This window comes from Chiloscyllium punctatum, chromosome 36, assembly GCF_047496795.1.
Source record: "Chiloscyllium punctatum isolate Juve2018m chromosome 36, sChiPun1.3, whole genome shotgun sequence".
NCBI classification, from domain to species: domain Eukaryota; kingdom Metazoa; phylum Chordata; class Chondrichthyes; order Orectolobiformes; family Hemiscylliidae; genus Chiloscyllium; species Chiloscyllium punctatum.
The window spans coordinates 45,478,778-45,496,851 of record NC_092774.1 but is presented as its reverse complement, the minus strand read 5'-3'; the positions used below and the strand labels follow the sequence as shown (position 1 = coordinate 45,496,851).

At 42.4% G+C, this 18,074-nt stretch overlaps 2 protein-coding genes across 2 annotated transcripts in view; both read right to left on the bottom strand.

The window, feature by feature from the left end:
- LOC140460076 (uncharacterized) overlaps positions 1-15,519 on the bottom strand; it is a 78,222-nt gene extending 62,703 nt beyond the window's left edge. The window contains exon 1 of the mRNA XM_072554477.1: positions 15,412-15,519. The gene's annotated coding sequence lies outside the window, so the exon portion shown is untranslated. The remainder of the gene's footprint in view (positions 1-15,411) is intronic.
- Positions 1-15,566, bottom strand: part of LOC140461022 (uncharacterized) — a 36,338-nt gene extending 20,772 nt beyond the window's left edge. Inside the window, exons 1-2 of the mRNA XM_072555810.1 lie at positions 15,412-15,566; positions 13,892-15,008 (exon numbers count right to left, since the gene is read on the bottom strand). Of these exons, the coding sequence (XP_072411911.1) occupies positions 13,892-14,826 (935 nt within the window). The 5' untranslated portion in view covers positions 14,827-15,008; positions 15,412-15,566. The remainder of the gene's footprint in view (positions 1-13,891; positions 15,009-15,411) is intronic.
- Positions 15,567-18,074: the final 2,508 nt, after the last annotated feature.

Genomic DNA, 18,074 nt, shown 5'->3' with positions numbered 1-18,074 from the left:
GCCACCACGGTCTGTCTTCGACCTTTGAGCCAGTTCTATATTCAAATGGCTAGTTCTCCCTGTATCCCATTTGATCTAACCAGTCTACCATGTTGAATGCTTTACTGAAGTCCATATATATCACATCCATCTCTCTACCCTCATCAATCCTCTTTGTTACTTCTTCAAAAACTCAAATCAAATTAGTGAGACGTGATTTCCCACAGTATATGTGTCTTTCCAAATATATGTAAATCCTGTCCCTCAGGCTCACCGGTCCATAGTTCCCTGGCTTTTCCATAACACCTTTCTTAAATAGTGGCATCATGTTAGCCAATCTCCAGTCTTTCGGCACCTCACCTGTGGCTATCAGTGATACAAATATCTCAATCACTTCCCAGGCCTCCTGCAGAGTTTAAGGATACACATGATCAGGTCCTAGGGATTTATCCATCCTTTTGCATTTTATGTATCTCGTCTTCTATAATACGGACATTTTTTAAGATGTCACTATTTATTTCCCAAAGTTCTCTAGCTTGCATATCCTTAAACACTGATGCAAAATACTCATTTAGTATCTCCTTGTTCTCCACACAAAGATGGCCTTGTTGATCTTTAAGGGGCCCCATTCTCTCCTCGTTACTGTTTTGTCCTTAAACTGCTGTTGAACTGGGAGTCTTTGTTGTTCAATGGGTAAAGTTGTGACAGCAAAAGAGTTATGGTTTAAATGGGAGATAAATACAGATGATTGCAAGTTTTTAAGAGTTGAATTTCAGGGCACAGCTAGCAAGGTGTCAGCATTGTCCAGACTAGAGGTAACAGAGGAAAGGATGATACCTTAAGAAACAATTCACCTGAGGTAAAGTGAGGCAATGTTACAGAGGTGCATCACCCTATCACAGACCCTACAAACCCCTTTCACTTACTAAAACTCTACGACATTTCTATCTTTCCTCAGTTCTGATGAAGGATGATCATAAGCAAAATATTCATTCTCTTTCTGTCCACAGACGTGCTGAGAACTTTCTGTTTGAACTGCTGAAGTTAATGATAGGAACTGTGTGATTGAAAGCTGCTCTTGCAGTGCAATATTTTGCCATTGTTATGAACATTCTGGTCTGGCCTCAGTTTCCAGCGAGTGGGTGGAGTTTCAGAGGGTACAGAAAACAGTGGCTTCAGTCATCCCAATGTTAAAATGGAGGACATTTCTACTTATCCAGGAGTGGATATCAGGCATGTCAGGGCAGTACATGACTTGGAGGTTCACATACACATGCTTCCTTGATCCTTTTCCATGGTGAAGATTGAAGCACTGCAAGCTTCTGTCAAAATGCTAGCTAAGTTGAAGCAATATAAATTCTTCCTCTGCTAGCCGCTGCCTCTCCCAGCTATTTCTCTCATTATGTTACTCTCCACCTCTCTCTCATAGAGTCATACAGCACTGAAACAGATCCTTCAGCCCAACTTGTCCATGCCAACCAGGTCACCCAAACTAAATTACAATAGTCTCATTTGTTTGCACCCAGCACATATCCCTCTAAACCATTCCTCTTCATGTACTTGTCCAAATATCTTTTAAAAGTTGTAACTGTAGCTGCACATAGCACTTCCACTGGCAATTCATTCTACATATGAATATCTCTCTGTGTGAAAATGTTATCCCTCATGTCCCTTTTAAATCCTTCTCCCCTCACCTTAAAATTATGCACTCTAGTTTTGGACTCTCCTACCTTCCCTATGTCTGTCATGATTTTATAAACCCCTATAAGGTCACTCCTCAATCTCCTATGCTCCAACGATAAAAAGGCCCAGATTATCCAACCTCTCTTTACAACTCAAACCCTCCAGACTCGGCAACGTCCTTGCAAATCTTTTCTGTGCCCTTTCCAATTTAATAACATACTTCCTAAGCAAGGTGACCAGAACTGTATACACCAACTTCCTGTCCAGCCCCCAACTCCCACTCCAAAACAGGCCAGAGTGTGAGAGTAAGGGTAGAATCCTTTCCATGAAGGACATTAGTGAACCAGTTGGGGTTTTATGCCAACCTAGGTGGCTCTATGGAAACTTTTTTCCTCGTACTGGCACCACAAAGTGCCAGGTTCATTCAGTTAAATTTCACTATGTGTTTTTGTTGGTTATCGCTCACATTCTTTCTCTTTTACCTCTGTGGCTTGTCATGAGTTCGACTGGGACAACACTACTATTATAGGACAAGCCAAACAGAGAACAGCCAGGGAATTCCTAGAGGCATGGCACTCATCCATAGATTCAATCAATCAATAAGCACATCGACCTGGACCCAATATACCGACCACTGCAGCGGACAGCTGGAACTGACAACCGGAAGCGGCAGATTCAAACCACTACAAATGCTGGAGAAAAGATCACAGAAGCGCTTCACAGGAGGCTCCCAAGCACTGAGGATGTCACCTTGACAGGGGACGAAACGTCTGCAACATAAATTCCCAGCTCAGCAAACAGAACCACAACAACGAGCACCCGAGTTACAAATCTTCTCACAAACTTTGAATTCACTCTATTAATACCCTCTACCTCCGTGGTCTTCGGTGGTTGACTAGGCTACCCTCAACTGCAGCATTGAATTTTGGAAGCAAAGTTTCCTTTCAGCTGAATTTCTAGCTCCATTCCAGTATGATATTATAAACTTCAGAACTTTAGTAACAGTTCATGAATTGATAGAGTCAATAAAGATAAATTGTTACACACAGAAAAAAGCAGCAATAACTCTGTCTGGAATAGCTTTTAAAGGACAAAAGCAAGCTGTCACAGAGGGGACTCAGAGCAATTAGCCATATCTGGGAGCAGAAGGGGTTGCAGCTACACGAACAAAGCTGTTTTGACACATACTTGATAACTGGCTGCTTTACGCCACAAGGACAGCTGATTGCCCTGCAGAAGAATGTAAGGAATTAATCATAGGAAAGCTCGGTCTTCAAGCAGACAGCAAACACAATGTAACAAGAACCAAACAAGTCATTTCTGATCAGGAAGCAAGCTGCAGACCTGATGCTTCTGGAGGAGTAATCAATATTTTGGATAAAATTATCTATAGAATCATCAATAATATCACATTATAGACCTGAAGAATGAAACTCTATACGCATACGAATCCGACACCAGAACCCTTCATTTGCATAACTTCCAGGAAAAACACTGTATAAAGATCAAACCCTGGACGTCAGAGACACTATTGTAACTAAATTTAATAGCCAAGTTGAATTGAGAGGCTTAACTTGTTTATGTGAGGGGTCCTATTTCGGTTGCTACATGCAATAAAGTTTAAATCATTACTTCAGCACTTCATTGTTTGTGAGATTTCTTAATAAAGTTGATGATTCACCCACAACACCAGTCTTTTGTCCACACCTTCCCATCGGAAAAGGTCTGAAAATAGCATGAGTTGTTATCTCTCAGATTTGGCAAAGACTGGATACGCAGCAGAAATCAGGCTGTTGACCATCCTTGATACAACCACAGAGTTAGATTAGATTAGATTCCCTACAGTGTGGAAACAGGCCCTTCGGCCCAACAAGTCCACACCGACCCATTTCCCTCTGGCTAATACACGTAACACTATGGGCAATTTAGCATGGTCAATTCACCTGACCTGCACATCTTTGGACTGTGGAAGGAAACCGGAGCACCCGGAGGAAACCCACACAGACACAGGGAGAATGTATAAGCTCCACACAGGGAGTCGCCCGAGGCTGGAATTGAACCTGGGACCATGGTGCTGTGGGGCAGCACTGCTAACCACTGAGCTGCCCACTTGCAGCAAGTTTTGCATCAAGGGAAAGAGACCCTTTGGCCCACTGTGTCTGCACTCCTGATCAAACATCCATCTATTCATTCTAATTCTATTTTCCAGCACTTGGTCTGGTGTGGCATTTCAAGTGCCCATCAAATGCTTTTTAAATGTCTTGAGGGTTCCTGTCTCTGCTACCCTTTTAGGCGGTGAGTTCCAGAAACTGACAACTCCCTAAGTGAGAAAAAGCTTTCCTCAAATTCCCTCAAAATGTCCTACTCCTCACCTTAAAACTATGCCCCCTGGTTGTTGACTTGAGAATGTGTATCAGGTATGTGCAAGTCGAGAAAGAGTTAAGTTTTGTGAAACGAGATTCAGCTGAGCATGACTCAGATCAGATAAGAACTTGCAGTTAACAATGGGGTGCTGGAGGCAAGGGTAATGGGTTAACAAAGTGGAACAGCATTCATTATGTGGAGCCATTTAACAATATTGGAAGCATTCAATATGTATGGTCAGTTAATAAGGTGACAGTATTCGTTATGTGAAGCCAGTTAAGGTTGAGAACATTCATTGTGTAACAGCAGATGGCTTAATCTTTACTGTTGACGCATGCTGATTGTAACGGCCACCCAATCAATATGTATGTTGCCTTATCTGGATGCTCCTCCCTTTAAAATGGCCATATAATTCATTAAGAATCTGCTGTTCAAGAGAAGACCGTGAACTCACGTCTCTTGTGCACATGGGTGATCATTCTCCCAGCCTCCAAGGCCCGGAATAAAGACGAAGGAGGTAAAGCTATACTGTCTCAGAGTATTTTGCTTCGACTGAGGGGGGAAATGGAATGCCATACTGATTAGATTAGATTAGATTCCCTACAGTGTGGAAACAGGCCCTTTGGCCCAACAGGTCCACACTGACCCTCCAAAGAGCAACCCATCCAGACCCATTCCCCTACATCTATCCCTGACTAATGCACCTAATACTACGGGCAATTTAGCATGGTCAATTCACCTGAGCTGCACATTTTTGGACTGTGGGAGAAAACCAGAGCACCCAGAGGAACCCACGCAGACACTGGGGGGGGGGGGGGGGGGAAGAGAGAACGTGCAAACTCCACACAGATAGTTGCCCGAGATGGCGTTTGAACCAGGGTCCCTGGTGCTGTGAGGAAGTAGTGCTAATCACTGAGCCATGGAAACATTTATCCCTATCTATGCCACTCAGAACTTTGATACCTTCCTAGCCTCCTCTGCCTGAAGGAAAACAACCCCAGCCTATCTAGTCTGCCTTCACAGCTGAATCACTGCAGCCCAAGCAACATCCTGAACTGAATCGCCTCGGAACCTCTGTAGTTTCATCGCATCCTTCCTATAATGTGGAGACCAAACCTGTAAACAGGCCATAGCTGGAGTACTAATGGTAGTTACAGCTCCATCATAACCTCCTTGCTCTTGTATTTGATTTAAACAATAAAGACAAGTGTCTCATATGTTGCCTTAACTATCATATCCAACTGACCTACTGCCTCAGAGGATCTATGGACATGCACATTCTCTGATCCTCTGTACTTGCTTAGGTCCTGCCATTCAAAATGTATTCCTTTGCATTGTTGGACCTTCCAAAATGCATCATGTCACACTTTTCAGGATAAAATTCCATTCGCTATTGTTCAGCCCGCCTGACCAGTCCATCAATATTATCCTCTAGTCTAAGGCTTTCTCCTCAATATTTATACCACCATATTTTGTATCATTTAGGAACATAGCGTTATGAAGTCAAACGAGTGCATGTTCACTTTAAAATAGAGAGTGTTTTCTGAATATTAAAGTAAACTTAAACTACAGGCTCAGCTGCCTAAATGGAAAGACTGAAAGACGAGCTGTTCCAAAATAGATACATGTCACAATTGGCTGGTAAATGGATCCCTGAGTTTTGGTTGCTGTTTTGACAACAATTAGAATTTAACCAATTAGTTTAAATTATGTGCAGGTTGCCAAAACCCAATCAAGTTTGAATTTATTGTTTTGACAACATCGGACCAATGACAGGGAACAATGTTTGGAGGTTATAAAACCAGAGCATTTTGAAGGTTTGGTCAGAGCTAATTGCCCATTTAATATCTTGCACTCAAAGAAATAAGAAGGCACTCTCTAACAATAGGTACCTTTTCCTGTAAAAGCAGTAAAAAGAAAGACAACCCAGGGAGATCAGCAGATGGAAAACTGAAGACAGCAGAGAAGACAGAGTGTGTGGACTTGAGGTTAAGTTATTGTAATGTTTAATTTTGTTATTGGAGTAGCATTTTTTTGGAATTAGGGTCATATAGCAATTGGTTACGAAGAAGAGTGTTCAGTTTGATAATAGCTTTGAATAGTGTTCACTATTAGAGTTCGGAAAATAAATTGTTATTTGTCTTTAAATAGTGGAAATTAGGATTTGTCTGTCACGCACTCATATTTTAACAGAGTTATGAGATGAGGCGAGCCTGTCTGGGTGTTTGGTTTTAATTAACAGCATCGTAACAATAGGAACAGAAGTAGACATTCAGCAACTTGAGCTTGCTCTGCCATTCAATAAGATCAAGGCTGATTGGTGAACTAACTCCATTTACTGCTTTGGGCCTGTATCCCTTGATACCCTTTCCGAAAAAATTGTATTTCAGATTTAAATTTAGCAACTGAGTTAGCATTGACCGCCATTTGAGGAAGAGTGTCCCAAACCTCCAATACTCTTTGCATGTAGCAATACTCTTTGCATGTAGAAGTGTTTTAATAACATCTCTCCTGAATGGTCTGGTCTGAATTCTTAATCTTATGCCTATTGGTTTCAGAATCTTCACCAATGGAATTAGTTTATCTTTGTCAACCCTGTCTTTCCCAAATAATAACCCGTTGACCTTAATTAAATCACACCTTAATCTTATAAATTCTACAGTAAAGGCCGAACTTATCTCATCTCTCCTAATAACTTAACCCTTGAAGTCCAGGTATCATTCTTGTAAACCCTGCGTTGAACTCCTTCCAGAGCCAAAACATCATTCCTAAGGTTGATACCCAGGTCTTCTCACTGTACTAAGTGGCGCCTAACTGATGATAGCTCAGCTTTTTAAACAATAAGTGTGAAGTCTGTCTGTGTCCCAATGCTATCAGACTGACAAACCCTTGGTATAGTTTTACATTGATTCATGCAGTTTTTGAGCAAAAAAAATGTAATTCTGCCCATTTATTTTGCTCAACAACTGCATGAGTCCATGTAAAACTCTGTAAAACTATACAGAGAGTTTGTCAGTCTGACATAGCATTGGGACACAGACAGACTTCACACCTATTGTTTAAAAAGCTTGAGCTATCTTGAGAATGTAATTTAAAAGTAGTTCTGGGATTTACAGATCAAAGAACAGAAACCAGTACATCCCATTATAAAAGATGGAAGTTTTAATCTAAGATTGTTTTACTGTATCACATCTCCATGACACTGGACTCCTTTGGCTAGAAATTCTGTGAGCATGATCTTAACCTCCACAACCATCTGATGAAGGAGCAGCAGTCCGAAAGTTATTGCTTCCAAATAACTGGACGATAACCCGGTGTTGTGTGATTTTGTTTTCAACATCCTTGCCAGTCCAACACCAGCACCTCCAAGTCATATAGATCATTAAAAGTTAAAGATTCCACAGTCCCAGAGGGCTGCTCTCTTATTACAGAGAGAGAGAGAGAGAGAGAGAGAGCATGAGAGCCAACTGGTGGTCACCATGCCGCAGAGGTGTGGTTGAGCAGGAAGACCTTCACGGTAACCCCAGCCAGTGCATGAAATGAATCGGCACTGTTGGTGTCACTCTGCATTGCAAACCAGCCGTCCAGCCAACTGAGCCTGCTTTTAGAGCATTAATGTATAGAAAGAATAGCAATGGACCCGGAGCCGAACCCTGTGGAAACTATTGGTCAATGAGTTTAACATCTGTGGTCGGGAAATTATCCGAAAAATTCCGAGGGATGGAATTAATCTCTACTTGAAGGTCACCACGCCGCAGAGGTATACTGGTTGCCATTAACAAAACACCCGTCCACCATCACCCTCTGCTTCCTCCTACTAAGCAAAATTTGGATCCAATTCCCCAAATTACCCTGGATCCCATGGACTCTGAGCTTTTTAACCAGATTATCACGTGAAATCTTGACAAAAACCTAACTGAAGTCCACGTAGACGATATCAACTGCACTAACCTCATTTACATGCCTAGTCACACCCTTGCCAAATTCACTTAAAGTTGTGAGACATGATCTCCCCCTTACATAGGTATACTGACTGTCCTTGATTAATCCAGGGTAATTTGGGGAATTGGATCCAAATTTTGCTTAGTAGGAGGAAGCAGAGGGTGATGGTGGAAGGGTGTTTTGTGAATGGAAGCCTGTGTCCAGTGGTGTACCATAGGGTTCGGCTCTGGGTCCATTGCTGTTTGTTCTGTACATTAATGCTCTGAAAGCAGGCTCAGTTGGCTGGACGGCTGGTTTGCAATGCAGAGTGACACCAACAGTGCCGATTCATTTCATGCACTGGCTGGGGTTACCGTGAAGGTCTTCCTGCTCAACCACACCTCTGCGGCGTGGTGACCTTCAAGTAGAGATTAATTCCATCCCTCGGAATTTTTCGGATAATTTCCCGACCACAGATGTTAAACTCATTGACCAATAGTTTCCTGGTTTATCCCTTCCATCTTTCTTCAATTTTGATACCACGTTAGCTGTCCTCCAGTCCTGACTATTGGCCCTCCAGCTTCACAATGCCCTATACCTATTCAGGAAACACTAACCCTGGCCCCAGGGAAGCGACACACCATCCTGGAGTCTCATCTGCAGCGTAGAAATGCCAGTCTGTGCTCCACACTGTTGAATCGCCTGCTGCTATAATTCTCCCTCTCTTTCTGCTCTCCCCTTTGCAGCTGGGCATTGACCGCATTTCCCAGAGGACACCACTCTCCCAATCCAGAGGACACCACTGTCATCTATCAAACTCTGTCTCACTGATCACTCCATGTAAAGGTAATTCATTGCCCAGGAGTGTATGTTAAGTCCCTTTGGGGTCACTACAGTTGGGATAGTCCATTTTAAAAATCAACTTTGAGGAAAATTTTCTTTCATCCAGAGGGTGGTGGGACTATGGAACTCATTGCCTTTACGTGTGGTAGACAAGCAGGAAGCTGGGAGAATACAGCAAGCCAGGCAGCAGCAAGAGGTGGAGAAGTCGAAGGAGAAGAGGTGGTGTAACCCTCCTTCAGATAAGTGTGGTAGAGGCAGAAACCCTCATAACACTTAAGAAGTAGAGTATTTAGATGTATACTTGCAAAGCCAAGGTATACAGGGTTATGGGCCAAGTGCTGGAAAGTGGGATGAGAATTGTTAGGTGCTTACTTTTGACCATTGCAGACTCAATAGACCAAAGAGCTGGAGACCTCAATGACTCTAAAATGCTTCGGATATGGGAAGGTATAGTAAACAGTCAAAAGAACTGCTGTAGATATGATGCACACAAAGAAATTGTGGGAAAAAGAACTGAAAGTTATGGTTAATAATACTGAATGACTACATTAGATTCATTTTAACGTGAAGTGCAAACAATTTGTTTGAAGTCAATGTTTATAAAGCAAGAAACCAATGCAGCTTGTAATGTAGGGTGTGTGACATATTCTAATACCATTTAAGTTTGGATTTCTGAATTGTGTTTCTGCGGCATATGGGTCTTTCTGTGTGCCTGGAGTGTTTAATGATTAACTTAGAGGTATTTTCGTAGCCTTGGTGATTTACATGAAAAATAATTTGAAAACAAATGGGTTTTTGTTTAGAATAGGAAAGGTTATGACTACGCAATGTACACTGAGTCATACCTTAAGCTTTCTGACGGAAGTTTCAGAACTTTTTTTGATTAAAAACGTAAAAGAAAACACACAGCCGAAGAGGGGTTAAATTTTAGTTTCTATTTGGGGCAGTTCTGCAAGTGTCTTCAATTAAGGTGTCTGGTAAAGCAGTATTCCTGAGAAAGGTAGAAGACATAAGAATAGATTACTTTTAGAGTAAGGAGATTAGTAATACTTCCAGACCAGACCGAATGTTTGAATAAAACCCTGAAGAGGTTATTTGAAGTTGTGAATGTCTACAGTCAGGTGCATGGAAGCTCCAAAAATACCTTACCTGAATTTCTGAACTGGGAGTGGAAGTCACAGTTAAATCAAATCTATGGAGGTGTTAGGGAAAGCAATTTTCTTCAATGTGAGTACTGTATGTGGGGTGCTTTGGGTAGTGGGCAGAGGTGGAATGGGCATTTGTAAAGGAGTGCTTTTGGGATCATGTTTCCATGTGTTTCAACATCTTTAAGTTTGATGTACAAGTAAACAGTCTTATTTCTTTTGCTTAAAAACTTGTTTTACTGTTAAAACCAAATTTGCCACATTACATGCTTTTTTTTCCCCAATGACAGACAACTTCATTAAAACCAAAACAAACCATGATCTACCAAGACAGATTTCAGTCTGGGTATTTGACTCGTCTGGTAATAACATCAGCTGGGATCACAACAAGGAATACTTGGAAATCAAAAGTGAAACAGAAGTGAGATATGAGAATAGGATCACAAAATTACGGATTGCCAGCTGTGGACCCACAACTCCAACTTTATCAAATAACACAACTCATAAGAACAAATTATCTTTCATTACACTGGTTAGTAACACTGAATGCTCAGAAAGAATCACCTTGTCCTGAATTTGGAGGACAGAAAGTCCAGTGGTTAGTTCAGTTCTTCCTCCTCTCAGATCTGTTCTAACAAGCTGTGCTTATTTGAGTTAAAAGTTATACAGACTCACTCGCTCAATGATCAGATCTCATTGAAGAGGAAATTCACCAGGATATTGCTTGGATTGGAACATTTTAGTGATGAAGAGAGGGTGTGGGAGCTTAAGATAGAGGGTGGCAAGGGGGCTCAGTGGTTAGCACTGCTGCCTGACAATGCCAGGGACCTGGGTTCAATCCCAGCCTTGGGGCAACCGTCTGTGTGGAGTCTGCACATTAGCCCCGTGTCTGCGTGGGTTTCCTCCCACAGTCCAAAGATGTGCAGTTTGGTGAATTGGCCATGCTAAATTGCCCATAGTGTTCAGGGATGTGTAGGTTAGGTGCATTAGTCAGGGGTAAATGAATAGTAACAAGGGAATGTGTCTGGGTGGGATACTCTGTGGAGGGTTGGTGTGGACTTTCTGGGCCGAAGGATCTGTTTCCACACTGGAGGGATTCTATGAATGGATACGAAGCAGCTAACCTCCTCGGTTGAAAGGTCAATAACAAGGGGGCATAATTTTAACATGAAGGGTCTCAGTAGGTTGACAGGGGATTTGAGGAATAATTTCTTTTCATCCAGAGGGTGGTAGGAATCTGAAATGCACTGCTTGAGGAGATAGTGGAGGTGAGAAACCTCACAACCATTAAAAAATAAATGAATGAGCAGTTAAAGTGTCATGACATTCCAGGTTATGTACCGAAAGCTGGGAAGCAGATTTGGTGTAGACAGGTGAGCATAGACTCAATGAGGCGAAGGGTGTCTTCTGTGCTGTTTATGATGCCATGAGCTATGATACAAGCTGTGTCTGAGTTCCACTTCTTGGACAGATTTATTCACTCACTTGGTGATCAGATCTCACTGAACTGTGACACAAGCTGCGACTGTCTGAATTATATTTGAACAGACTCACCTGCTCAGTGTTCAGATCTCAGTAAACTAGCTGCGCCTGAACCATATTTGTGGTTTGACTGAACTACAGCAATAAAGAAAATTCTATTTCAGTACCGCTTTTCACATCATAAAATGTTTCACAGACACATTGAATCAGATGACCAAAATCATGGACCAAGAGGTTTTCAGGACAAATTGAAGTAGATAAGTACTTATGGAGGAAAATCCAGAGCTTAGGGTCCAGGTAGCTGAAGACATGGTGACCAATTAACCCATTCCTGGGCCTGCTCACAGTTCACCTCACTGAATCTCATGCTATTCTGAGTAATCATCATTCTTCTATGTTCCTCTTATTTCAACATTGTTGGAAATTATTTTACTGGTGATTTATTTTACTGATGTTCCTGTATTCGCACTCTCAAACAGTTTCCATTTTTTTGTAGCTATTAGCAGTTCTGTAGGAGGAGAAAGTGAGGACTGCAGATGCTGGAGATCAGAGCTGAAAATGTGTTGCTGGAAAAGCGCAGCAGGTCAGGCAGCATCCAAGGAACAGGAGAATCGACGTTTCGGGCATCAGCCCTTCTTCAGGAAACTGAAGAAGGGCTGATGCCTGAAACGTCGATTCTCCTGTTCCTTGGATGCTGCCTGACCTACTGCGCTTTTCCAGCAACACATTTTCAGCTCATTAGCAGTACTGTAGTAAGCTTTTGAAAACTGAATCTCCCAGGATGTCCCGACCTTGGCGTATTTTCTCTGCTGTGCCCTTATGTTTAGCCAATCCAAAACACAAAGGCAATTTTCTACTTAACTTAGGTGTAAGCAGGGAATAATCAAGTTGGGTATTAATAATCAACCTGATCTAATAATTTTCCAGCAATCTTGAACAGTCTCATTGGGCAGAGATATTTCCCTTGTGAGATTGTTTAGCTCAGTTGGCCGAACTGCTGGTTTGCAATATAGGGGAATTCCCACACCAGCTTACGTTACCATGAAGGATACTCCTTCTCAACCTCTCTCTCCTCACCTGCCATGTGGTGCCCACCAGTCCTGTCTCTCTCTAAATGAGAGGATAGGACCGTAGCAACTTATTTTTGGGCCACAAAAGCCCCATTCAAGTTCCACCCGTCCCAAAGAACACATCCAAACAACAACAAATATTTCAACATGAAATCAGCAAAGGAGGGAGATGGCCTTCAGGTATGAGCTTGGACAAGAGCTGGAACTGTTCCAACACATACACCTTAAAAAAGGAAGCTTGATATTTTGCCAAATATCCCTTGGCCGAATGCAATTTCCAGCGCATACCCGTTCTGTTACTTCTACTTTCTTTGTGGTTTCAGAGGTACAGATAGGATGCTCAGATCCCTGCTGGCACTGCTCAAATACCTTTGGTCTCCACTCTCTTCAGTTTCAGAGCCCTGGACGGTCCCATAAAGATAGTTCCACCTGTACCTACAGAGGAGCAGACTCCGAGTGGAGGGGTGGGAGATGGAGGCAGTGCATCGGGTGCTGCTTGGGGATTAAGGGTTGAGAAGCTGGAGTGCTTCAAGTGGAGTTCCCACTACCCTGTCTCCCAACATCACATCATTGTTCCCACTCCGCTGCAGACCAGTTTGTTGGAGATCAAGCATATGTTGCAAGTGCACAGATATGACTACCTGTCATCCTGTCTAAGGCAGTAGACATGTCCTGTATTGATCCATTTCAAAGTGGTGCTTGAGGCTCCAGGGAGACAGTCACTGTTTTCATGAGAGATAGTCTTTGTAACCTACGACCTCTGAACCCAGTGCACTCCTCCGATTCTGATTTTCCTACCTACCGCCTACAACACTCCACAATATTGGCCCAGCTTTGAGCAGCGAAGGCCTCAAGTTCTGAAATTCCTTCCCTAAACCCCTTCTCATCTTTTAAGCTATTTCTTAAAATGTAATTGTTATTGTTATCGCCTTACAGTGGGAGAATCAGACATGACCAACAAACATCTTTAATGCTTGGACAATATGGATCAGAGCCGAAAAATGTGTTGCTGGAAAAGCGCAGCAGGTCAGGCAGCATCCAAGGAGCAGGAGAATCGTCGTTTCGGACACAAGCCCTTCTTCAGCTCTGATCTCCAGCATCTGCAGTCCTCACTTTCTCCACAATAAGGATCAGCCATTTTCGAACTGGAAACGTGAACCTGCCACTTCACTTTCAGTCAGGAACAGAAGCCAGTTTGACCCAATCTCTGACTGAACGTTTCCAACATTGCTGTTTTTCTTGCTGAATCTAAACCCAGTTGTAAAGGAGCTTGTGTTTGATGTCGAGAAGCTCTTAACCATGGAAGACAGCAGCTGGGTAACATTCCTACCCCAACCTAGAATTACCCCTACGTTTAGTCCTGGGTGTGATTAACAGCAGCAATAACTTCAAAATCCAAGTCATTCGTGAACTTGCTGGTGCCTCAGCAGAGCAGACGACTGAGTGAATCCCTTCCCACACTTGGAGCAGGTGAATGGCCTCTCTCCTGTGTGAATACGCTGGTGTACAGTAAGGTGAGTTGACCGCCTGAACCCAGTTCCACAGTGAGAGCACCTGAATGGTCTCTCATCAGTGTGAAGAATTTGATGGGACATCAGCTCCCCAGAACTTTTATAGCACTTTCCGCAGTCTGGACATTGAAAAGGTCTCTCATGAGTGTGAACTCTCTCATGTGTCAGCAGGGCAGATGACTGGGTGAAGCCCTTCCCACACTTGGAGCAAGTGAACAGTTTCTCACGAGTGTGGGTTTTCTGGTGCGAATGCAAGCTGGATAACTGAGTGAATCTCCTCCCGCAGTCAGGGCAGGTGAATGGTTTCTCCCCGGTGTGAGTTCTCTGGTGTTTCTGTAAGCTGGATAACTGAGTGAATCCCCGACCACAGTCAGGGCAGGTGAATGGTTTCTCCCCGGTGTGAGTTCTTCGATGTTTATATAAGTTGGACGACTGAGCGAATCCCTTCCCACACTCGGAACAGGTGAATGGTTTCTCCCCGGTGTGAATTCTCTGATGTACATGTAAACTAGATAAATGAGCAAATCCTTTCCCACACTTGGAACAGATAAGCGGTTTCTCACCAGTGTGAATTCTCTGGTGTATTTGTAAGCTGGATAAATCAATGAATCCCTTTCCACACTTTGAACACGATAACGGCCGCTCTCCAGTATGTCTGCGCCTATGAATTTCCAGCTGGGATGGGTAATTGAATCCTTTCCCACAGTCCCCACATTTCCATGGTTTCTCCATGGTGTCAGCCCCAGTGTGAGTGCGTTGATGAGTTTCCAGCCAGGACGGGAATCTGAATCCCTTCCCACACTCCCCACATTTCCATGGTTTCTTCATGGGTGCCAGTGTGGGTGCCTGTCAAGGTTGGATGATCAGTTGAATTCTCCTCCACACAGTGAACATGTGCTGTGAACAGTCAGATGTTTGTCAGTCTGTGTAACTGCTTAAAGCTCTTTCTTCACCATTTTGTCAAGGGCTTTCATCTCGTTGTGGTAGTGGTTCTGGCTGGTCCAGGTCCCCTTGGGGGAAGGAATCCCGCATGAATACGAGCTTTATTACAACTTGATGTTAATTCGTTCTGAGCATGTACTTCACTATTTAATTACTATGGTATCCTTTTTTATTCTTCTTTAAGTAATGTAAGATATTTTATTATACGCTCTGGTTACCTAAAGGTTAGATTAGTAGTTAGTTGAGTTTTGTCTTTTTTTTTCTGTATCTCTTCTTTTTGTTTGACAGCTTTTGGTTATTATTTATTTAATTTAAAATTGTATATTAGTGCTTGTACTTGTGTTTTTTTTATCTGTAAGCTTGTAAAAACATGTTAAATTTTCAATAAAAATATCTATTGAAAAAATGCTCTTTCTTCAGTCAGTTTAAAGGAACACTCTCAAGAGTGTTTGTGTCTCTCGCTGAGCTTACCCAGTCAGAGATGATTGAAACCATTCCCCTCAAGCAGAACTCCTTCCACATTTGGAGGCCAGTGATGTTCAGCTGCAGATGAATGGAGTGACCGTGTCAGATCTTGACTTGATGTTTGATTTGAATTTCCAGATGTACGCTCTCCTCTTCTAATCCCCTGCACCAAGTGATGGCAAACTCGTCACCGACTGAAAACAGTGAAATTAGAAACAAATACAACAATTCCAGTTTCTGTGGAATATTTTTGTCTCTTGTTCCTCCAAAGCATCCCACACAGTCTCCCTACTCCCTGGGTTGAAATCCCAATAAAGCGCTCGATAATTTGACAATTTAGTCCAACTTGAAGTAGCAGCTAATGATGGAGCTTGGAAAATTGACAGCAGCTGCAGATCAAGACTTAGAAGAGAGGAAATTCAGCAGATCTGGCGATATATGTGGAACGAAAGCAGCGTTAATGTTTCATGTGACCCTTCTTCACAACTGATTCAATGGGAGATAAAATACAGTCACAGGCGGTAAAGAACAGAGAATCTGCTCAGCTCCTGTTTCTCAGTTGTTGAATTTGCTGATCCAGGACACTCAAACCTGCCAGTTAATAAACTAAGGTGTAATTTAGAAACCTCTTCTTCTGTACTGTTCTGCTCCACTGAAGTTTTCACTTTTATGTCTAATGTACCTTGCATTATTTCTGAAACTTAAAGAATGTACCAAACCATCGTATTTGTTCTGTTAAATTTAACGTTGTCTCCCTGCGTGTTTTACTAATTTGTGCGTTCACACTGATCAAGAACACTCCCTAGTTTAAGTTGTTGAGGACTATGATCTTATGCTTCACAGATTTAGGGCCACAACACTTCTCTATCTTGAGAAGATCAATGGTCCCACCACCAATCACAGACATAGCTCTATTTCCATCCTTCCAGACTGAGAAATATCCACTAACGTAACTCTGTTTTCCACGCTTCACTGGACTTCCAATCCTGCTGCTGCACACTTTTTAATATTAGTAGCTTCATCTTATTAACAATGCTTTCATCTGTTTGTCGCTTAACATATGAGGAACATTTGAGGACTCTGGGTTTATACTTGATGGAGTTTAGAAGGATGAGGGAGAAACTAATTGATACATACAGAATACTGATTGACCTGGACAGAGTAGATGCTGGGAAGATGATACTATTGGTAAGAGAGACAAGGACCTGAGGGCACAGTCTTAGAGTGAAGGGAAGACCTTTTAGAACGGTGATAAGGAGAAATGTCTTCAGCCAGAGAGTAATGTATCTTTGCAATTCATTGCTACAGATGGATGTGGAGGCCAGGCCATTGAGTATATTTAAGATCAAGATAGATAGTTTCTTGAGTATCAAGGGGATCAAGGGTTAAAGGGAGAATGAGGTTGAGAAACATAGCTGCCATAATTGAATGGCAGAGACAAAACAAAACTGCACATGCTTGAATACAAGGTAGAGGATGGGGAGATGGGTGGTGTAATGGCAATGTCAAAGGATTAGTAATCCAAACCCCAGTCTAATGGTCTTGAGACATGCTTTCAGAACCTACTATGGCCAATGGAACTTGAAATTGATTTAAAAAGTCATAAATTAAAAAAAAAGGTAGACAAACAGGAGGCTGGAAGAACTCAGCAAGTCAGGGAGCCTCAAGAGGTGGAGAAATCAAACGTTGACTTCTCCACCTCCTGATGCTGCCATGATTGAATGGTGGAACAGACTTGATGGGCTGAGTGGCCTCATTTCCGCTCCTATGCCTTATGGTCACCCTATCAAACCCATTTTGACAACTAATAGTCAGAGGGAAAATGAGAAACAAACTTGTAAGGAGATCTCAGCTATCTGTAAGAATAATAGGGTGGTTATGGCAGGGGATTTTAATTTTCCAAACATCGACTGGGACTGCCATAGTGTTAAAGGTTTACATGGAGAGGAATTTCTTACGTGCGTACAAGACAATTTTCTGATTCAGTATGTGGATGTACCTACTAAAGAAGGTGCAAAACTTGACCTACTCTTGGGAAATAAGGCAGGGCAGGTGACTGAGGTGTCAGTGGGGGAGCACTTTGGGGCCAGCGACCATAATTCTATTCGTTTTAAAATCGTGATGGAAAAGGATAGATCAGATCTAAAAGTTGAAGTTCTAAATTGGAGAAAGGCCAATTTTGACGGTATTTGGCAACCACTTTCGAAAGCTGATTGGAGGCAGATGTTCGCAGATAAAGGGACGGCTGGAAAATGGGAAGCCTTCAGCAATGAGATAACAAGAATCCAGAGAAAGTATATTCCTGTCAGGGTAAAAGGGAAGACTGGTAGGTATAGGGTATAAAGAAATTTGAGGGTTTGGTTACGAAAAAGAAGGAAGCATATGTCAGGTATAGACAGGATAGATCGAGTGAATCATTAGAAGAGTATAAAGGAAGTAGGAGTATACATAAGAGGGAAATCAGGAGGGCAAATGGGGATATGAGATAGCGTCAGCAAATAGAATTAAGGAAAATCCAAAGGGTTTTTACAAATATATTAAGGACAAAAGGGTAACTACGGAGAGAATAGGGCCCCTCAAAGATCAGCAAGGCGGCCTTTGTGTGGAGCCACAGAAAATGGGGAGATACTAAATGAATATTTTGCATCAGTAGTAACTGTGGAAACGGA